We start from the raw sequence: 23100 nt of genomic DNA, 5'->3' as shown, positions 1-23100 counted from the left end.
TCCTAAACGGTAAATCCTCTATTTCCCTGCTCTGCTCCCTGGATGCACCACAAACAACTCACTTTTCCCCATGTTCAATTTATACCCTGAAAAATCCCCAAGTATCCGCATTATCTCTGGCATCCCCTCCGCCGGGTCCGCCACATACAACAACAAATCATCCGCATACAGAGATACCCGGTGTTCTTCTCCTCCCCTGAGTACTCCCCTCCACTTCCTGGAACCCCTCAATGCTATGGCCAGGGGCTCAATCGCCAGTGCAAACAACAACGGGGACAGAGGACATCCCTGCCTCGTCCCTCTATGGAGCCAAAAATAATCAGACCCCGTCCATTCGTGACCACGCTCGCCATCAGGGCCCTATACAGCAACTGTACCCATCTGATATACCCATCTCCAAAGCCAAATCTCCTCAGCACCTCCCACAAATAATCCCACTCCACTCTATCAAATGCTTTCTCGGCATCCATCGCCACCACTATCTCCGCTTCCCCTCTGGTGGGGGCATCATCATTACCCCTAGCAGCCTCCGTATATTCGTGTTCAGCTGTCTCCCCTTCACAAACCCAGTTTGGTCCTCATGAACCACCCCCGGGACACAATCCTCTATCCCCGTTGCCATTACCTTGGCCAGAATCTTAGCATCCACATTCAGGAAGGAAATGGGCCTATAGGACCCGCATTGCAGCGGGTCTTTTTCCTTCTTTAGGAGGAGCGATATCGTTGCCTCTGACATAGTCGGGGGCAGCTGCCCCCTTTCCCTAGCTTCATAAAAGGTTCTCATCAGTAGCGGGGCCAGCAAGTCCATATATTTCCTATAAAATTCCACTGGGAATCAGTCTGGTCCCGGGGCCTTCCCCGCCTGCATGCTCCCAATCCCTTTCATTACTTCCTCCGTCTCAATCTGTGCTCCCAGTCCCCGCCCTCTCCTGCTCCTCCACCTTAGGAAATTCCAGCTGATCCAGAAAGCACATCATTCTCTCCTTCCCTTCCGGGGGCTGAGCTTCATATAATCTTTCATAAAATGCCTTGAACACTCCATTCACTCTCTCCGCTCCCCGCTCCATCTCTCCCTCCTCATCTCTCACCCCCCCCCCCCCTCATCTCCCTCGCTGCTCCCCTTTTCCTCAGTTGGTGGGCCAGCAACCTGCTCGCCTTCTCCCCATATTCGTACTGTAGCCAGAGCATATTTAAACCTCCCCAATGGACAGACCCTACATAAAATCGCAAATGTGGGCTATGCTTTCTCCTTGACTCAGTCATCTATTCTCTTGCTTCTACAGCAACATAAATCACCTAGTTTACGAGCAGAATGGGTGTCAACCAAACAGATCCCTTAACCAAGTTTGGTGTTTTAATGCCATCAAGGACCATACATACATTTGGGCTCAAATGCCCAAATGTTCCACTCTCAAATTTCTGACAAGACACGTTTGAAATTGGGATTGTTGGAGAGGGAGGGAGGGGTGGGAAGACAATGCTGTAAAAGGATTTTTGAAGTATTTTTCTGTCTTTAATATTGCCAGATGCACCAGTTTTATTTTAAATTGGAAAATAAGTCAGTTCTACAATGGCAGTGCGCAAAAGCAAGAAATGGGTCTCACTATTATTGTCAAACAGGAATCAGGATCATAGAGGTGGTGGCGCCCTCGAGGAAGCTGGTCGCAGGTCGGATCGTTCCCACCCGTGATGGGCAAACGGACCTTTTCCAAAGGACTTTTTCGGGACCTGGCGACCTGAATCGGTGGAGGGGATGATAGGGAAGAGGCTTTCCCCCGGGGTATGGACAGCTGGACCAGAAGTGGTCGAGTGGAGCGGCAAGGATCGAAGCGGGAGCAGCGGGGGCCCCAGACCGGGCGGCGAAGCATGGCAGACGGCAGGGACCAGGGAGCGGAGGCTCACTGGCCAAGAGAGCAACAGATGGAGTTCTTCAGGAATTGCTTCGCCGAACTGAAGAGGGACACGCTGGACCTGATGAGAGCGGTAATGGACCGAATGGTCGAGACACAGGTGGTCCAAGAGAAGGCGCTCAGGGAGGTCGAGGTGAAGTTCTCCAGCCAGGCAGACACGGTAACGGAGCTGGAGCACGAGTTGGAGGAGCTGAACTCCCGTCAGAGGAGGATGCAGGAGCAGCTTGAAGAGCTGGGGAACAGAGCCAGGAGGCAGAACTTGAGGATCGTTGGCCTCCCCGAGGGCTGCGAGGGATCGGATGTGGGTGCATACGTGATGGGTATGCTCGAGGCACTGATGGGACCGGAGGCCTTCACTCGACCCCTGGAGTTGGATGGGGCGCATAGAGCCCCCGCAAGGAAGCCCAGGACGGGCGACCGACCGAGGGCCTTGGTGGTCCTCTTTCACCGACTGGCTGACAGGGAACGTCTGCTGCGATGGGCCAAGGCGGAGAGGAGCAGCAGATGGGAGAACTGCGAGGTGCGCATCTACCAGGACTTGGGAACGGAGCTGGCCAAGAGGCGTGCAGGATTCATCAAGGTAAAGGCAGCCCTCTACAAAAAGGTGAGGTTTGGAATGCTGTATCCTGCGAAGCTTTGGGTTACATTTGAGGAACTCCACTACTACTTTGAGACACCAGGGGCTTTCAATAAAGATAAGCTGGACTTGAACTAACGGGCACTTAGTTTTTTTCCGTGCTGTACAGCGATGGCGGTCTGTTAACCTAACTTGCTCTGACTAGGAGTGGACTTTTATTAAAAGAAGCTGGACTTGAACTAAAGGACTCTGGGCTCTCAGAGCTTTTGTGTGGCGGCGGTTTGTTAAATTATCCTGTACTGCAATGTTTTATCCAAGATTGTTTTCAGCCTGGACAGAGAGCGGGGGCTGCAGGGCACACTGCTTAGGGTGTTTTTGGGAGATTGCAACGAGAGGGGCCCTGCAAAGGGGGCCCTGCACTTGCTATCTTTCGGCAGGAGATCGGGGCCTCTGATAGGGGGATGGGCTAGGGGCTGGTTAAGGGACTTGAAACGGCATGGGGAGATACAATCAGGTTAATGGGTCCTTGGTGTGTGTGGTGATGGGGGGGGGGGGGGGGGGGGCGCGAGCACTCGGGCGGGAGACAGTCAGGCGCCAAGGGCAGGGGTCAGCGTAGCTAGCGTAGGTCAGGGGGCACCAGGGAGAGTAGGAGGAGGGGCGGGCTAGGGCCAAGCGCAGGGCTGACCGGGCAGGTCAGGCCTCGGGGGGCAGGGGAGGTCGGGGGGCAGCTGAGAAGTAGAGCAGAGGAGACTTAAGTGGGCAAGGGAGGGGGGGGGGGGGGGTGACCAGGGATCCCCCGGGGAGAAAGGCGCTTGCAGACTCTCAGGGAACAGCGCAGGAAACCCACAGCAGCAGCACCCGAGGGGGGGTTAGAGCCACATTAGTTTAGTTGAACATGTGTGGTATGGGCAAACAGCTGATAGGGGAAGTGCCTTATTAACATGTTTATTCTTTCCCACTGTTCGTTTTCACTATGTTAAGGCTCTTTGCATAGGGCCTTTTGTAAATGTTACAAATTAGTTTTCAACGAAAAAGATTCACCAAAAAAAAAGGAATCCGGATCATACTACATACTTGGGCTCGCTGCAGCAATGCATTTTATATGGCAAGGACAACAAGCATTTTGTAGAAATAAATCAAGTTCAGGTCTGAGGTTTGCTACTTTTTTAAAAAATCAGCTGGGTACCAGACACATGCAGAAACTCACCACTTCTTTCAAGAGTCTCCAAACCAACCTACTAAGAAATCGAAAAGCAAAATACTGCACGTACTGGAAATCTGAAATAAAAATAAAAAAGCACTGGAAATACTCAGGAGGTTTGGCAGCATTTGCGGAAAGAGAAACAGTTAATGTTTCAAGCCTCCGACTTTTCATCAGCACTCATCGATTGAAACACTAGCTCTCCTTCCCTCTCCACAGATGCTGCCAGACCAGCTGAGGAATTTCTAGCATTTGCTGTTTTTAGTAGTTGTGAGTAGTTAGCATTTCCCTGATGTGCAGCACTGCACTCCCAGGGACACATGCGGCAACTCAGTGATCAAGCCCTGGGGGTGTAGGAGTGGCGCTGAAGTTTAAAATTTGCAAAACTGTGTCAACTAGCATTAAGTAAGCTGGTCATTGGTTAACCACTCAGGATGTCCCATCATAGACTTCAATTACACCACTGGTTTCAAACCTCGAATTATCAAACGTGCATTTTGGAACTACCTCAATCCCAAAGGGACCCAATTTACCTCCTTCATTAGCCAACTGACGTATGGGAGTTGTACCAAGCTCAGTAGTGTAGTGGTCATGTTGTAGAACTAGTAATCCAGAGAATGCAAGTTCAAATCCAATAACAATCTTAGAATCAGAATTTCATTTAAAAAGACTGTCATTCAGGCTGGAGTCAGAGAGTCAGGATAAATGGGTCTTTTTCTGGATGGCAAGATGGAACTAATGGGGTGCCAGTGTTCAGTCCTTGGGCCCCAGCTATTTACAATCTATATTAACGACTTGGATACAGGGATAGAAGGTTCACAAATGACACAAAAATAGATGGGACAGTAAGTTGCAATGAGGAAATAAGAACTGTACAATAATAATAACGATCTTTATTGTCACAAGTAGGCATAGATTAACACTGCAATGAAGTTACTGTGAAAAGCCCCTAGTCGCCACATTCCGCCACCTGTCGGGTACACAGCGGGAGAATTCAGAATGTCCAAATTACCTAACAGCACATCTTTCGGGACTTGTGGGAGGAAACCGGAGCACCCGGAGGAAACCCACACAGACACGGGGAGAATGTGCAGACTCCACACAGACAGTGACCCAAGCTGGGAATCGAACCTGGGACCCTGCAGCTGTGAAGCAACAGTGATATCCACTGTGCTACCGTGCCACCCACAAATGGATATGGATAGGTTAGGAGAGTGGGCCAAAATCTGTCAGATGGTGTAAGTGTGAAGTCATGCATTTTGGTTGAAAAAAATGGAAAGACAAATTATCTAAATGGGGAGAGACTTCGGGGTGCTCCGATGCAGAGAGTTCTGGGTGTCCTCTTACAGGAGTCACAGAAAACAAGCATGCAGGTACAGCAGATAAGAAAAGCAAATGGAATGTTGGTATTTATAGCAAAAGGAATTGAGTATAAAGGAAAGGAAGTGTTGTTGCAATTACACAAGGCATTGGTAAGACCGCACCTGGAGTATCGTGCACAGTTTTGGTCTCCTTATTTGAGGAAAGATGAAGTGGCATTGGAGGCAGTTCAGAGGAGGTTCACTAGATTGATTCCAGAGAGAAGAATGAGGGGAGATCAAATTGAGGTGTACAAGATGCTAAAAGGTGTGGATAAAGTAGACGTGGAGCAGATGCTTCCTCTTGTGGGGCATTCTAAAATAAGAGGTCATAATCTTAGAATAAGAGGTAGCAAATTTAAAACAGATTTGAGGAGAAACTACTTCTCCCAAAGGGTTGTGAATCTGTGGAATTTGCTCCCCCCAGAGTGCGGTGGATGCAGGGACAGTGAGTAAATTTAAAGAGGAGTTAGACAGATTTTTAATTGGTAATGGGTTGAAGGGTTATGGAGAACAGGCAGGACAGTGGAGTTGAGGCCAGGGTGGGATCAGCCATGATCACATTGAGGGTATTAGGCTCGAGAGGCTAAATTGCCAACTCCTGCTCCTAGGTCATGTGTTCTAGGGAGGAGATGCTCTGGCTGATTGCAAATCCAGCTCTTGGGCTGTAGCATTGTAGGCAACAGATGAGGAATAAATCAGCCATGATAGAATGGCAGAGCAGACCCGATGGGCCGAATGGCCTAATTCTGCTCTTATGAACTAACGTACTTTTGCAAAGTCTGGGCTGTGTTTGACTCCAGTTCCACACTAATATAGTTGGTTCTCAGCTGCCCAATAACGTGGCCTAGCAATCACTGCATTGCAGCTCGCCAGCACCTTCTCAGTAACGCCAGATGGAGCAGTAAATGCCTGCCCTGCCAGCAGCACCCACATCCAGAAAATGAGGTGAAGAAAATGCCATATATAGCGCGTGGCCATTCATCTATTTACTTGGTTGCAGCATGCACACACGCTTTACAGCCACAAACAATGATACCACCAGTTTTTTTTGGGGGGTGGGGGGGTGGTGATGGAGGAGGGTTTGTTTCAGTGCCATTTGTTTGCCATTGTAGAATGCTGGTGGGCACTCAACACTGAATGGATGAGCACAACCTCTACATTGAGCCTGCAGTAACCCAGGCTGATGGGAGACGTCAAATTTTAATCTGGCCTCAACTAAAAGGCACTTATCAGCTACCTTGATAATAAGGGTCCAATATGGTTCTCTTTGTGAGCCTGTGCATAGTGAGGAGATTTGAGGATTTATATATGGACTTCCAATTCATTCTGCCATTAATTTACAAAGATCTCAAGTTGCTGTTTCTGATTTATTTAAAAATTCAGTTCTGGGATGTGGGTGTCGTTGCCTCAGCCAGCATTTAAAAAAAAAAATGTTTTTTGTTGGGTTTTTGAACAAAGTATATTTACAGTTATGTACACAGAATAAAATAAACACAAAAAAAAACCTGGTAGGTATTATGCACTAGCTCAACAACAGCAACTCTGTATAATTGGCAATATTATTTTTAATACATAAGTAGGCAGCTGTTTGTGGGGGGAGGGAGTACATATACATTTGGGTGCCGGAGAAACAGTTACATTGGTTATGTCCAATACAGAGAAGGCAATACGCAAATGGATCTGGTGTTGGTGCTGTTACTTGCTTCTCCTGGACGGTTTTCGCTGCCGTTGTCATCTCGCGTTCACCTCCGCTTCGGCCGTTCGTCCTGTCTTTTGCCCGTATTTTCCTTGCTCTCTGTTCCTGTATTTGCCAAGTTTGTTATCGTTTCCCGTGCTCTCCTTCCGGTTGTCATTCCCTTGCCTCCCCCCCACCTCTCTGGTTCCCCTCGATTGTTCCCTGTCTCCTCACCCCCCCCATCCCCCCCCCTCCTGTGGTTTGCCTTTCTTTTCTCTTAGGGTTAGCTGTTCCCCCCCCCCCCACCACCGTCTATCCCTCCCTCTCACGTCTTGGCTACTTTCCCCTGATTCTTGGCATCCTGGCTATTCCTCTACTTGTTCGTTGGCCACAAACAGGACCCGGAACAACTGGGTGAATGGCTCCCACGTTCTGTGGAAGTCGTCTGACCCTCGGATGGCAAATTTGATTTTCTCCATTTGGAGAGATTCTGAGAGGTCAGACAGCCAGTCTGCAGCTTTGGGTGGTGCTGCTGACCGCCAGCCGAACAGGATTCTACGGCGGGTGATTTGGGAGGCAAAGGCAAGGGCGTCCGCCCTCCTCCCCAGGAATAGATCTGGCTGGTCTGATACCCTGAAAACCGCCACTTTTGGGCATGGCTCCACCCTCATCCCCACCACTTTGGACATTGCCTCGGAGAAGGCTGTCCAGTACCCCGCAAGTCTGGGGCAAGACCAGAACATGTGTGCGTGGTTGGCTGGACCTCCTTGGCACCGTTCACATCTATCCTCCACCTCCGGGAAGAGCCTACTCATACGAGTTCTTGTTAAGTGGGCTCTATGTCCCACTTTTAGTTGCGTCAGGCTGAGCCTGCGCACGTGGAGGTGGAGTTCACCCTATGCAGTTCTTCGCTCCAGTCTCCACCCTATTTCTATCCCCAGGTCTTCCTCGCATTTCTTTCTTGTTGCGTCGGCCCTGTCTACCAGTCGGTCATACATGTCACGACAGTTCCCTTTATCTAGGATGCTTGCGTCCAGTATCTCTTCCAGTAATGTCTGTCATGGCAGTTGTGGGTACGTCCTTGTCTCCTTTCGAAGGAAGTTTTTGAGTTGCAGGTACCTTAGCTCGTTCCCCCTGGCTAGCTGGAATTTCTCTGTCAGTTTGTCCATTGTTGCGATCCTGTCGTCTGTATATAGGTCCCCGACTGTCAGCGTCCCTCCGTCCTGTCCCCACCTTTTAAAGGTGGCGTCAGTCAACACTGGTATGAACCTATGGCTGTTGCAGATGGGAGCTTTGTCCGACATTTTGGTCAGGCCAAATTGCTGTCGTAGTTGGTTCCAGGACTGGAGGGTGGCTATCACCACCGGACTGCTGGAATGTTTTTTGGGTGGGGTTGGGAGTGCTGCCGTGGCGAGGGCCCGGAGGGAGGTCCCCTTGCATGCGGCATCTTCCGCGCGCACCCACTCGGCTTCTGGCTCCTTGATCAATCCCCTTATTCGCTCGGCTGTCGCCGCCCAGTGGTAGAATTGTAGGTTTGGGAGGGCTAGCCTGCCCCCCTGGATTTTGTTTTTTGTAGAACCGTCTTTGGGATCCTAGCATTCCCCCCCCCCCCCCCCCCCCCCCATACGCCATGATTAGTTTGTCCAGTGCTTTGAAAGAGGCCTTGGGATGTAGATCAGGATAGATCGAAGGAGGAAGAGGTACCTGGGTAGTACGTTCATTTTGATCACCTGGACTCTCTCCGCGAGGCAGAGTGGGAGTGTGTTCCATCTTTGCAGGTCCTTTTTTACTTCCTCTGTCAGACTGGTGAGGTTCCATTGTGGATCCCTTTCCAGTCATGGGCTATTTGGATCCCCAGGTAGTGGAATTTGTGTCGGGCTCGTTTAAACGGCAGCCCCGTTAGTGCTGCCCCCCCTCCTGGTGGGTGTACCGGGAAGATCTTGCTTTTGCTCATATTGAGTTTGTAGCCCGAGAAGGTGTTGGCCAGCACTTATTGTCCATTCCTAATTGCCCTCGAGAATGTGGTGGTGAGCTGTCTTCTTGGACTATTGCAGTATCTGTGGTGGAGGTCAAAAAAACTGCGATCTAGACAAAACAAGATAATCAATTCTGGCATATCCAAATAAGGATTCTTGCCAAAGCCCTAAATGTAAAAATTCAAAAAAGACAAACCAGTGAAGTAATGCAGCACCAGAAAATTAGGCAGAAAGACCCAACAGTTCCATTTATTACCAGGTGAATGAAGCAGAGAGAGGTATATTAGTAACTTTGCCTTTACCTTTTCCATTTCTTGTCGGAATGTTGTAAACACTTCATTGCTCTTTGCCAGTGTGCTCTGGAATTCTTCAAACTTATCCATATATAGGGAAAGCTTCAAAACAAGAAACATCGCACATGCAATGAATGAGTGGTCAGATAACATTATCACAATAACCGAGATTAAGAATCGTGCCAATTTGATCAGGTGTTGCTCACGTCAAAGATGTTAGCTTTTTTCTTCCAACTCTGCAAAGTCCTTAACATGCTGTCTCTCCTCCACTGGGGTGTTTCATTTGTTTTGTTTTAATTCTCTTCACTTAGTTTGTTCTGCTCCCATCAGATTTACGTCTGTGGCTAGATTATATTTTGACTTTACATCTCCTTTCTCCTGAATCATGAGAATATTGTAGGTTGGCAGGGGTAAGGGGGCAAGGGGGTGGGGGTTTGAGGCAGCATTGAATGAAGATGCCACCTATATGAACATAAGCAGTTCCATCAACCCCAACCTCACATCCAATGCAGTCACTTAATGCAGCACCACATTTCGGATCAGAGAGAGAGAGAGAGAGAGAGAGAGAGAGAGTGGGGTCCTTGAATGGCCGAAACTATTCTCCAGTTTGTGACCAATCCGAGTCCAACATCACATTAGCTGGTATGTAGGAACATAGAGCTGGGTGGTGCAGGGGTGAATTAGAGCTAAAATCATGATTACAGCTTGTTGGAACATACCTGTTGTTTCAGTTGTGCCTCCTGCTGCTTCATGAGTTCACATTTGTGCCTCAATTCAGTAGCTTCTTTCAGCAGCTAGCAAAATAGAAAAAGAAAATCGTAAAACATGACACGTCACCATCATATTTGGGATGACGGAACGCCTTTCAATTCCACCAATGGTGATGACTCTGGACGAAAGGGGGAAAAAAAACACATCCTTCTTTCAATCACATGATCTATTGGCTAAATTAATATATGCTGGGAGTAGAGGTGCTTCCCAATGCTCCTACCATAAAATAAACTGTGCTTTTATCAGCACACACAGCCCGGTCAGCCTTGTGCTATCTTTGGAACCCAAAAACAATTATTAGATTCTTCCAGAGAAAGAAACAAAGACATAAAAACATGTTGATAAAAGATAGCCAGACCGAATTTAGGCAGGCATACTTGATCATGCATTTAGCACATGGGTTCAAAGTAACTTAAACCAAGTTTTCAAATTTGTTGGGAGTTTTAAATGCAAGGAGGGAAATATTTCAGGATTACCAGTCCAAGCTCTAAACCAAAAACCTCAGTCACAAACTGGTTTCATGTACATCATGATTTGCACTAGTTTTTAAAAAATTCAGTCATAGGATGAGTGAGTTGCTGGCTCGGCGAGCATTTATTGCACATCTGTAACTGCCCTTGAGAAAGTGGGATGTACTGCCTTCTTGAATTGCTGCAGTCATTGTTGCGTTAGAACACCCGCACTGCTCATTTTCTTCAGAGTTAAACTAATTTCTACATTTAGAATCATAGAATCCTTACAGTGCAGAATGAGGCCATTCGGTCCATTGAGTCTGCACCGACCGAGCACTTCATTTTAACCCCAGCTAATCCGCACATCTTTGGATGTGGGAGGAAATTGGAGGACCCAGAGGACATGGGGAGAACGTACAAAACTCCACACAGTCACCCAAGATCGGAATTGAACCCAGGTCCAATGTCGCTGTGAGGCAACAGTGCTTTAACCACTGTGCCACCATGCACCCTAAAAATTCTGTCTCATAGTTTTAGCATCTACTTTTTCCCCTTGCTGAAATGAGGCAGACAAATGATTCCCAGGCCACTGCCCATGCTATTGTATAACCGTGGTGAGTAATGCAAGAGCAGTCTTAGGTAAATCCCCTGGTTAATTTTCACTTGGTACCAGTCTCAATTTCTCTGAGATAATAAAAAAGTGAGAAGGCAGTACAAGAGTATAAAAGCACACCATATCAACAGGATATCTTTAAATTTTAAGACTCTGGACTCTACTTGCAGTGGTGCTGCAAATTGGAAGGTATTTTCAAATAAAAGCAGATTTAATTTGCCTCACTAAAATGGATTTTTAGATTTGTACAACTAAAGTACGAATGTATATTAAACTCTGAACGTCTTCACATATTGGAGGGACTCAAATTCAGGAGATGAACCACGGGGTCTCAAAATTACAATAGGGGGAAGGGAAAATATGTTTTCAGCGCTGTAGGGGAACGATAAAGGCCTAAATGGTGCCCAAATGAATGGTCACATGACAATAATACACAACTGAAAAGATCTAGGAAGGAGGGGGTGCATGGGAGGTAAAGGAACAAAATGCTCAACTTCTTTGGGAGCAGTTTAAAATGGAGGCAATTCAAATTTGTTCTGTATCATGTGAGTTAACAAGCAGTCTCATTAACAAACTGGTCCTGTCTTTCAGATTAGTGTTTTTTTTTTTTACACGTTCACACATGTACTGGACTTCAAAAAAAAAAAACGCAACGCATGACATAAATGTATACTATGCAGCTTTAGTGGTATCTGGAAAAATATGTCGAATGAACGGCATTTACTCACAAACTCCCTCTCTCTATGATGTTCCTCATCCACCTCTTTCATGATCTCTGTCGTTCGCTGAAGTTTGGCATCGACCAGCTGCTGTTGTAATTCCTTGTGCTTGAACACCTTATCAATGTGCTGTGTAGGAATGGAGAGAAAAAGGGACACAACATAAACTAACCAGGTTCACAAACACACCAATGACACAGTTTACATGCCGCAGTATCCATAAATAAAGTAATTAGCAGCATTGATCCATTTAAAAACTAGCCTTGATCACTGGGAAATTGCTATTTCAATTCATCAGAAGCTGACAACAGTGGAAGCCATAAAATAATAATCCACAAAGCAAATTACCTACTTAAAATTGATTTTCTGCCTGCTCCAGGAACTACTGCAAGTTCTATAAGTGTTACACTTAGAAATGGAAAACAGCACCGACACACAACTTCCTTCAATATACAGGGCCTGAATTTTCAGGATAGGTGTGATGAATGTAGGAATTGGTTACATCTGTTGCAATAAGGTTATTAAAAACTTGGGTTAAGGTATCTGTTGCAGAAATATTTTTAAAAAATCAATCCTGGTTAAACCTACAGGCAGGATGTCTGCAAAAGTTACAATTAAGATGTTGCAAAAGTGGGAGCGCCATTCAACCAACTAGTATTTGTTTACAAAGAGAGTCCTAATGGAATTTTGTGATGATTGTTGGAGATTCCCTGGAGAGTAGATAATTTTAGCTATTGTGTTTGGATAGATCGGCAGGTCAGAGGATCTGAGTGGGAAAAAAGGTGATGTAGTTAATGGGAGGAGACAGGTCAGTAGCAGGCAGTTTAGCTTTTAGTTTTGCTTGGAGTTTTAAACTGAGCAGCAGCTTTTGCCAAAGGCTGTCAGGTTAAGCAGTAGTCTGGCACAGATAGAAGGATCTGCAGGCTGTTTCTCTCTCTCTCTCTCTTTTCGAACAATGTTTCCAAGACACGTTATTCAAGTGTATAGCAAGTAACACTGTGTTTGCTAACATTATTTATATGTGGCTTTTCACCTGTGATGGGCTTTTCTTAATTGAAGATTTTCTTAATTGGAGATAGAGAAGGTATAAATGAGTAGTAAAATGGTTTTCTTTTATTGTCAATAATTGTTTAACTGTAAATTGATAACTATTTTCTGCGACGTTAATGTGTTTAATTCTCTGTTAAGATTAAAGTTTGTTTTAATATAAAAGATACCTACTGGTCATTGGAATCACTACTGGAGCGAAATATCCTTTCCTCTCAGTTCTACAAATTAAAGAAAGTGTTTGGAGTTCTTGTCCGGTATCCTCACACATGTTGGGGTCTAGTCCGGAATCTTAATACAGGAGCTTCCACCCCCACCCCCCCACCCCACCCAAGATCAAACTTTGTTTCGATTTTACCACCCGTCAGCCTAAAGATTGAGGTTGGGTGGGAAAAGTCCCTCAAGTGGCCACTCAAGGGCCTTAATTAGTGGAAGGATGTGCTCACCCTCTGAACCCTGGCTTGCCCCAGCATAAAATCATGTGCAGGTCCGGGTGGGTAGATAGGATCCTGGAGTAAACCAGTCCATGAAATTTCATACTTCCGCTCGCCCGGGTGGGGAGCCCAAATTTCTGGCCCAGGCCTCTGGCCAAAAGGCTTTTTCTGTGCTGTAGATCTCTATGACTCATTGGGTTAAAGCCAGTCTGGACTAGCATTTGCAATTTCAATCAATTGTGTTAAAGAAACTTCAATATTTTTACATTGCATAATGCACAACATTATGCTTAATAGTAGTGAAAACAAAAGATCCAACTACTCACTATAATAACCACTTAATTAAAATACACACACACCCTCCAAGATGAAATTATATAATCTACTACAAAACAACCAAAGCGCAACCACTGTAAAATTGTAGTCACCTCAAGTTCTCCCATTAAACCACGGCCAATTTGCCAATAGCCAAGATGACAAAGTTGTGAATGTACTTGTGAAACCACAAATGAAACCCATGAGTCCAGGAATGCAGCAAATGGTTGTCTCAAGACGCAGTGCAATTTGATTCAACATCAGCTTTCCATACATCCATCATAATGTACCGTTAGCCAATCCTGGCTATTTGCCACCATTAGCAAGTAAGGAAAAGAAATGTACAAATATAAAATTTAACTCCTACAACACCAGGTGTTATTCAAAAAGTGGTGTGAAAATCTAAATGCCGAAACCTCTAGTATTTTAGAACCTGCAGTTCTCAATTAGAAGCAAAAACTCAAGGCTCCAAAATAACCTCAAAATCACCTCTTCTCGCAGCTCATACTGTTCTATTAGTTTCTTCAGTTGCTCAGCAAGCTCAATGTTTTCCTGTCGCAACTTAGTGTTGTGTAGGTCATGCTGATCCATCTGGGCCTGAATTTCATTGAGGGTCATCTGAAAATGCGCCGTCACTTCCTTGCGGCGTTCTTCCTCCTCCCGGGCTCGCTGCATGTTTTCTTCCTGCATAATTTAAAAATGCATCAGCGGTCAGTTCAATACCCCAAGTGAATTTCTGCAAGGAAAACCAGTCACAAAAGTAAAAATCGGATCAGGGCATTCATCCACTTAAACACAGCACTGAAGACTCCAATTAGTTACTATGGACTTTATTCGATGGGATTAGTGACCAACACAACCCCCAAGTTTTGCCGTGATAGGGCATTTAACAGCATCTGCCATTATTTACGTTTGCCTGTGCATGCTTAGGATTTTACGATTTTTGCATAAAAAGTTAGTGGAATTATAAATTGGTAGCATTGCAGAGAAAGAAACACAGCTTCTGGGAACTGAGTGAACGGGGAAAGCAACAAGCATCTCCCTTACCAATCGGATTGACGGTCTGTAAAATGAATGGCACCAGGCCCGAGGAGGAAGTATAAATTTGAGTGGGTGAATTCAATGCTAAGCCAGGTCCAGAAAGAGAAATAAAGCGAGGTAAAGCAAGATTAACCCAAGAGATATTGGGAGACAAAGTAAAAATATTTTAAAAACTTTACACTTAAAAAATCTACAATAACTAAAATTTGGAAAGGAGAGACTCCATGCTTCACTAGAGAGGTTGTTTGACAATAATTAATGTTAAATAGGTCAGTAAAAGAGTACTTATGCTTGAAATGACAAGACTGAACTTTGCGAGGAGTAGAGTTTGTCTCCACTCTGCAAATTAAGCAATGTCTTGCCATTCGATGCTTTTGAATGATGAGCCAGTGAGGTGCCATTTTTACAAGTTTTTTGGACATTTATGCTTAACTGCATAAGCTGCCCTTGTCTGAAGCGCCTGTGCTACTCGTGTATAAAGAATGGCGAGCACCATTAGCCTTCTCGTCATTCTGACAATGAATTCTAGCAGTGAAAGAATGAAGTAGCGCGAGTTGGTGTAGCAAGCAGACCTAGGGAGAACTTTGATGGACTCCGGAACCAGGTACGTCCCAGGTTTTTAGGGCAGGGGATTGGGCAACACCAAGGGGTGCCTCAATGCACAAGAAGGCACTCCCGACAGTTGTTCTCCCCACTCGTCACTCTCGCCAACATGCGTTTAAAAAACGGCCTGTCCACACCAACTGTATTATGGCGTGGGCAGAACAATATTTGGGTTGATTGGCTTGGTAACCGGCTTAATTGACCACTCGTTGTTTATTTAAATATGGAAGGTGGGCTGCCAATTTCGGAGCTCATCCAGTATTGTATTATGCAGTACTGTATTGTGGCAGACAGCTCGGTGGGGTGGGAAGGAAGATGGCAGCTTTGCCAACCCCATGAAAACACACCCGGCAGAGGGGTGCAAAAGCGAGCTCAATATCTCGGTGCATCTTAAGATAATTAATGTAGGGGCAGCATGGTGGTGCAGTGGTTAGCACTGCTGCCTCATGGCGCTGTGGACCCGGGTTTGATCCTGGCCCCGGGTCACTGTCCGTGTGGAGTTTGAACATTCTCCCCATGTCTACGTGGGTCTCACCCCTACAACCCAAAGGTGTGCAGGGTAGGTGGATTAGCCACACTAAATTTCCCCTTAATTGGGAAAAAAAAAGAATTAGGAATTCTAAATTTAGATTTAAAAAAAAAGATAATTAATATAACATTGATAACGAGTAGCATGGATTTCCGGTGGCAGTCATGGAGTGAGTAGTCACATAGAAGTGGCTCCTGCCGGAGGTCGATTCTTTGGCCCTTATTGCCCATTTTACAGGGCTCTTGCAGGTGGAAAATGCGTGAATATTAAAGCACAAATTATTCTCCTTCGGTGGGTAATGGCAAAGAATTACGAAACGAGGAGTGCAGTGAATAAGCAACAACGTTTTCGGACAAGGAGGACTCGTGTGGCGCAGCAGGGGAAAAGATGGTGGAGGGACCCGTGGCGTCATTGCCCACACAATGGTCGACAGAGCAGTTGGTGGAATTCCTGGCAGCCTAGCCGGGCTGCCATGGAGAGAGTAGAGCAGAGGCTGGAGGCGCAATAATGTGTCGATCCAGAAGGTGGAGGGGACGGTGACGGACCATAAAGATTAGATTGCCTTCTTGGAGGCAGAAATAATGATGGCAAAGGGTCAGAAAACGTTGAGGGAGAAGGTCGATGAACTGAAGAATCGTTTGAGGAGGCAGTTGTAGAGCAGTTGGCGAGGGGTGGGGGGTGGGAATGGCGGTGGCCAACTTGGGGGGATCCGGGAGGATGGGCCTGGATGGATTCATTGAAACGTGGATATGGCTGATCAGGGTGGGTGGGGGGCTGGGAGCCCTTCGGACCAGTGGCGAAGGAATTTTGTTCTTTTCTCACGTGTAAGGGGTGTATTCTTGGATTGACTCTTTTATCTTGGACACGAGGTTGTTGGCGGGGGTGGTTGGGAGTACTCGGCGATCGTAGTGTCAGACCATGCACAGCATCCTATGGACCTGCCCGTGGAGAAGGGCGTTTCTCAGTGACCGCAGTGGAGGTTGGATGTGGGGTTGTTGGCCGATAAGGAGATTTGTGAAAAGGCAGGGTAGAAGGTCTCAAATACCCCATTCTATGCTCTTATGTTGAGCTCAAAAAAAGTGAGCAAGTCTCTGCCTCCATGCTGTGGGAAGCGCTGAAGTTGGTAATTAGGTAGAGTTTATTTTGATCCGGGCATATAGGGACATAGGGTTGGAAAGGCAGAGATTGGTGGAGGCCATTCTGGCGGTCGATCGGAGGTACTTGGTGGTCCCGGAGATGGGGTTATTGAAGGCGAGGAAGAAGCTCTAGATGGAGTTCGAGCTTATGTCTACGAGAAAGCGGTGGGGCCATTTTGTCAAGCTAGGGGATGATGTACGAACATGGGGAGAAGGCCAGGAGATTGCTTGCACACCAGTTGAGGCGGCAGCGAGGGTAATTGGGCAATGGAGGAGGCGGGGTGGTGGGGGGGGGGGGGGGGGGAGGGGGGGGAGGGGGGGGGGTGGAGGGTAGGGTGATCACTGAGTCAGGGAAGGTGAATGGGGTATTTGAGGCCTTCTACCAGGTGGGAAAACTCGGGGATGAGGCAGTTTTTGGATGTGCTGGACTTTCCGGTGGTGGAGGAGGGGAAGGTGCAGGGGTTGAGTGCTTGGGTTCAATGCAGTCTGGGAAGGCTCCAGGTCCGGACAGGTTCCCAACAGAAATTTACAAAAAAAACATTTGTTACAGAATTGGGGCCCCTTGAGGAGATGTTTAACGAATTGGCAAAGGGGAGCTTTCCCCCACATTGATACAGGCATCAATTTCACTTATTCTGAAGAAGAATAAGGATCCAGAGGAGTGTGGATTGTATTGTTCGATATCGCTGTTGAATATGGATGCAAAGCTATTGGCTAAAAGGTGCTGGCAATGCACATGGAGGACTGGGTGCCGAGCGCGATAGATATGGGCCAAACAGGATTTGTGAAGGAACGGCAGTTATCGTAGAGGCTGTTAAATGTGAGCACAATGCCCCCCGGGAGGTCAGCAAACAGAGGTGATATTATCTATGGATGCAGAGAAGGCTTTTGACCAGGCTGAGTGGGATTATTTGTTCGAGGTGTTGGGGCGGTTTGGATTTGGGCAGGGTGGCAAGTGTTTGCAGGAATAATATTAGTATTTCCATCTGCACTGGGGAACAAGGCAGGGATGTCCATCGTCTCTGTTGCTTTTTGCATTGGCGATTGAGCCTTTGGTGATGACGCATAGGGAGGGGTATTGAGGGAGGGGGATAGAGCACTGGGTTTCCCTATATGCGGATGACCGGTTATTGCAGGTCATGGATTCGGTGGAGAGTATTGATAGGATTATAGGGATATTGGGTCATTTGCAGGGTTTAAGCTCAATGTAGGAGTGAGATGTTCCCGGTCAATGCGCGGGTGCAGGGGTGGGCTTGGAGAAGTTGCCGTTTCGGCTGGTCAAGTCGAGATTTGGGAAAATGGGTGGCGCATAGCTGGACCCAATTGCAGAAGTTGAATTTGGTGAACTTGGTGGAGGGGATGAAGGAGGATTTAAAAAGGTGGGATGTTCTTCCACTTTAGCTGGCAGGGTGGGTCCAGACGGTTTTGCCGAAGTTTTTGTTCGTTTTTCAGAATCTCTCAATTTTTCTGCTCAAGTCTTTGGCAGGATGAAACAAATGATTTTGGAGTTCATATGGAGGGGGTAAGCTACCTCGGATTAAGAGGGTGTTTTTGGAAAGGGACAGGCGGAGAGAGGGATTGGCGCTGCCAAGCTTGCTGAATGAATATTGGGCAACGAATGATGAAAGTCAGGAAGTGTGTTGTGGAGGTCAGTGTGGGTTGGATGTAGGAGGCCTCATGCAGAGGGACGAGCTTGAAAGCACTGCTATTGGTGCCTCTAGGTACTCCACCAGCTTGGTGGTGGTTTCATCGCTCAGGATGTGGAATCAGTGCAGGCAATATTTTAAAATTGAGGGTATGTCATTGTGCGCGCTGATCTGTGGCAATCGTAAATTCATCCCGGCAGGGATACTTTTAGGGTGTGGGAGCAGGTGGGGGAAAGAGTGTTTTCGGGACCTGTTCATGAGGGGTAAGTTTGCGGAGTTGGGAGATTTGGAGGAGGACTTCCAGTTGTCTTGAACTGCTGCAGTTGCTGTGGTGTAGGTGTACCCACAGTGCTGCTAGGGATGGGGTTCTAGGAATTTGAGCCTGTGACAGTGAAGGAACGGCAGTATATTCCTAAATCAGGACGATCAGTGGCTTGGAGGGAAATGTTGTGGTGTTTCCATCTATCTGCAGCCCTTGTCCTTCTAGACGGTAAAAGTCGTGGATTTGGAAGGCACGGTCAAAAGAGCCTTGGTGAGTTGTTGCGGTGCATCTTGTAGGGTACACACTGTTAGGTTGATGGTGGGGTGCCGATCGATTACGCTGCTTTGTCCTGGGTGGTGTCGAGCTTCTAGAGTGTTGTTGGTGCTGTATTTATTCAGCGAAGTGGCTCATACTCCTGACTTGTGCCTTGTAGATGGACAGGCTTTCAGGAGGGAAGTTTCACGCCACAGGATTCCCAGCCTTTGATCTGGTCTTGTAGGCACAGTATTCAAATAACAGGTCCACCACCAGGATGCTGATAACGGTGGTTCCCACGGGTCAGTGCTAGGACCACTGCGTTTTTTTGGATATTGGAATAGAGTAAAATTTAGCAATTTACCGACAATACCGACCGTGGAGGTATGGCTAATAGTGAAGATAATGCCAATCGACAGTAACAGCACATAGGCAGACTGGCAGAATCAACCATGTGGCAGAAGGAATTTGATTCAGCCAAGTGTGAGGTGATGCATTTTGGATGAATGGACAGAGAGAGGTAATATATACTTAATTGCATAATTCTCAAGAGTGTGCAGGCTCAGAGGGAACTGGGAGTTCCTGTGTATAGATCTTTGAAGATGGGAGAGATCATTGAGAGAGTAGTTAGCAAGAAAATGGGATTTTGTGCTTTATATATATTAGATATCAAATAATCTATATTGTCACAAGTAGGCATACTTGTCTCAATGAAGTCATTGTGAAAAGCCCCTCGTCGCTACATTCCGCCGCCTGTTCGGGTACAGAGGGAGAATTCAGAATGTCCAACTTACCTAACAGCACGTATTTCGGGACTAGTGGGAGAAAATAGGAGCATCCGGAGGAATCCCATGCAGACACGGGGAGAACATGCAGACTGCGCACAGTGACCCAGCCAGGAATCAAACCTGGGACCCTGGCGCAGTGAAGCCACAGTGCTAACCACTGTGCTACAGTGAGAGGCATCGAGTTCAAAAACAGAGAGGTTATGTTGAAGCTTTTAAAAACTCTGGTTCGGTCACAACTAGAGTATTGCATCCAATTCTGATCATAACACATTAGGAAGGACGTGAGGGTCCTTGCGAAGATGCAGAGGAGATTCAACCAGAATGGTTCCAGGGATGAGGGATCTTGACCACAATGTTAGGTTGGAAAAGCTGGGGTTGTTCTCCATGGAGCAAAGGAGGCTGAGGGGAGATCTGACAGAGGTGTGCAAGGTAGTGACAATTTCTGATAAGGATTGGATTTGTTTATTGTCACGTGTACCGATGTACAGTGAAAAGTATTTATCTGCGAGCAGCTCAAATAGATAATTAAGTACATGAAAAAAGAAAAGAAAAAGAAAATACATAACAGGGCAACACAAGATACACAATGTGAATACATAGACACCAGCATCAGGTGAAGCATATGAGGTAGATGAAGAAATGCTGTTCTCAGTAGCCGATGGTACAAGGACATGCAGACACAGATTTATGGTTTTAAGCAAGGGATGGAGGGCAGATATGAGGAAGAACTTTATCACGCAGCGCGAGCTAATAGCCTGACACTTGCAGAGCTCGAGGGCGGTGGAAGCAAAGATCATCGATTATTTCAAAAGGAGGTTGGATGGCCACTCGAGAGAAACAAACTTCTCAGGCCACGGGGATAGAGTGGGGTAATGGGACTGACTGGAATGCTCTACAGTCAACTGGCATGGACTCAGGTTAAATGGCCCCCTTCTGTGCTGTAAAGACTAAGATTAGGCAGCATGGTGGCGCAGTGGGTTAGCCCTGTTGCCTCACGGCGCCGAGGTCCCAGGTTCGATCCCGGCTCTGGGTCACTGTCCGTTTGGAGTTTGCACATTCTACCAGTGTTTGCGTAGGTTCTGCCCCCACAACCCAAAGATGTGCAGAGTAGGTGGATTGGCCACGCTAAATTGCCCCTTAATTGGAAAATTAATTGGGTACTCTAAATTTTAAACAAAAAAGACTAAAGTTAAATCATCCTTCAGCCATCTATACTCAAGGGATTAAAAGTCAGGTTGGTTGGGTGGGGTGGGGGGGTCATGTGATGTGAGCATGGCTGCGGCTGCATTTTTGTGAGCTCTGTCCCTGTTCATTTTTTAATCCTTTATTTCATCCTGGTGCATGTTTCATACTCATCATTTCTTGGGATATATGTCTTGCACAATGTCCTTGGATGATCCTGATTGGTGTTCTGTGAAGAGGCAGACATGATTAGGGAACGCAAGCTGAAGAAACGTTTAGGGGGCAGTAACCACAATAAGATAGAATTCACCCTGTAGTTTGAGAGAGAAGCCGGAATCAGGGACCCAGGTTCGATTCCAGGCTTAGGTCACTGTCTGTGCGGAGTCTGCATGTTCTCCCCGTGTTTGCGTGGGTTTCCTCTGGGTGCTCCGGTTTCCTCTCACAGGTCCTGAAAGGTATGCTTGTTAGGTGGATTGGACATTCTGAATTTTCCCTCAGTGTACCCGAACAGGCACCGGAATGTGGCGACTAGGGAATTTTCACAGTAACTTCATTGCAGTGTTAATGTAAGCCCTGCTTGTGACAATAATAAAGATTATTTTTTTTAAAGGCAGAAGAATGGGGACGAGAAACATATCAACCATGATTAAATAGCGGAGCACACGCGATGGGTCGAAATAACTCATTCTGTTCCTAAATCTTATGGTCTTGTGCTTTAGTAATCTTGACTTTGAGGTTGGGTGTACCGGGTTCGCTGGAGCACAGCTTATCCGGCTTTTGAGGCCTAGGGACGATAAGGCCCCCTTACCACTGGACCTATATTTTTCTATACTCTCCACACATCGTGAGGGATTGGAGGTGGCCAAGCAGGTCAAGACACTTAAACCCCCCCCCCGGCCAAGGCCTTGGGTCTTTTGGTCGTCGGAGTGATGGCATGGTGGAAGTGAAAGTTCCTCGTTCATTGGAATCCTGGAGATCCTGAGGAGTGTTCAATAATCCTGTCTTGGCATCGACCTTCTCGAGCAACATAGATGTACTGTTATACTGCAATCCTTCTATAATCCTGGACGATATTCACTTGTGATAATGTTGTTGATTATTTATTGTTGTCTATTCTCCTGAAAGGGTGTGTGATCTGAGCACAAAGACGAGTTTGTCTGTTCTAGCAAAAAATCATATTGAGGGAATTATTTGAAATGTGGCCTGTGCAGTTTTGCTAGTTTTTGTCCTGTGGTTATGGGAGGGGTGTGCTTTGTTGACACCGCTTATTTTGTTTAAGAGTGGAGCCAGGGCAGAATGGTGGGCGAATGGTTGGGGTAGAGTTGGATGCTCGGGTTAGTTAAATCCTCACTGAGATGGAGGATAGCCCTCAGTTAGATCTAATCGTACCGGTATTTATTTAGCTTTTTACTATCTCCGATGGCCTGGGCAGGTTATGTATCCTGGGGTGGACTGGGTTCCTTCTGACCTTTTCTTGAAGTCGATGTTTTTAGTAAATTAGAGGTAGTGCACTCATGGCAGTCTTGGTTAATCCTTGCTTGATTTGTTGATCATTCCTAGGCCAACTTCGGCATTTTTCCATTAAGGTTTTCCCCCCCTTTCTTCTCTCCATCAAGGTGAGCAGTGTCTTGTTAAAAGAGGGGATGCACTGCCCTGGGGGTGGTTGAGGAGGTTCAGGACTAGCTGGGATTTGTGTGTGCTGGGTGTCATAGAGGTGCTGAATTGTGTGTGTCTGAATGTGCTGGGCTAGGCCAGGTACGGAGCTGTAGTTGATATCCTGTTGCTCTCTGTAGCTTGTGATGTCCCTTCTTGAAGGCACTTATTAAGGACATCCTGAGAGGACTCTTCTGTGGACAGGGGCTGGGGAGAGCAGTGTTCTGTACTTTGGTTCATATCCTGTTGACGCCCCCCCCTTGTGGTCAGGACGCTTTTTATTTGATTGAGCAGTTTTTTTCCCCCCCAACTGTGGCGGGCATGTGCAGGGGAAAACTGACCCACAGTTGGATCCGGATCCTGTTATCCTATGATCCACTCCTGGTAATTCCCCATCCCTTTTGCTGAGAGGCATCGATGGCACTGATCATAATCCAAATATAAAATTGCTGGTCCTCTCTGTATAATTGCATGGAATGATGTTGGTTCTGTACTGGGCCCCGAGTCTGGGGTTGCATTGTGTGGTATGTAAAGTAACCTTTAGAACTGGGGTTCTTGTGAATTTTCTTTCTTTCTTTTATTTGTACGGGTGGGTATAATGAATCCGAGATTTGATCCTGCAGCGGTACAGATGGGTCTGGTATCCGGGTGAAGGAGATTG

The 23100-nt window shown here is 46.8% G+C and overlaps 1 protein-coding gene across 1 annotated transcript in view; it reads right to left on the bottom strand.

Moving 5' to 3' along the window:
- LOC140428094 (gamma-taxilin-like) overlaps positions 1–23100 on the bottom strand; it is a 100311-nt gene that overhangs the window by 19492 nt on the left and 57719 nt on the right. The window contains 4 exon segments of the mRNA XM_072514139.1: positions 9003–9095; positions 9713–9787; positions 11558–11677; positions 13834–14028. Coding sequence (XP_072370240.1) covers positions 9003–9095; positions 9713–9787; positions 11558–11677; positions 13834–14028 — 483 coding nt within the window.

This window comes from Scyliorhinus torazame, chromosome 8 (genome assembly GCF_047496885.1).
Source record: "Scyliorhinus torazame isolate Kashiwa2021f chromosome 8, sScyTor2.1, whole genome shotgun sequence".
NCBI lineage: Eukaryota > Metazoa > Chordata > Chondrichthyes > Carcharhiniformes > Scyliorhinidae > Scyliorhinus > Scyliorhinus torazame.
The sequence above is the reverse complement of the archived record's forward strand: the minus strand, read 5'-3'. Positions and strand labels throughout refer to the sequence as shown.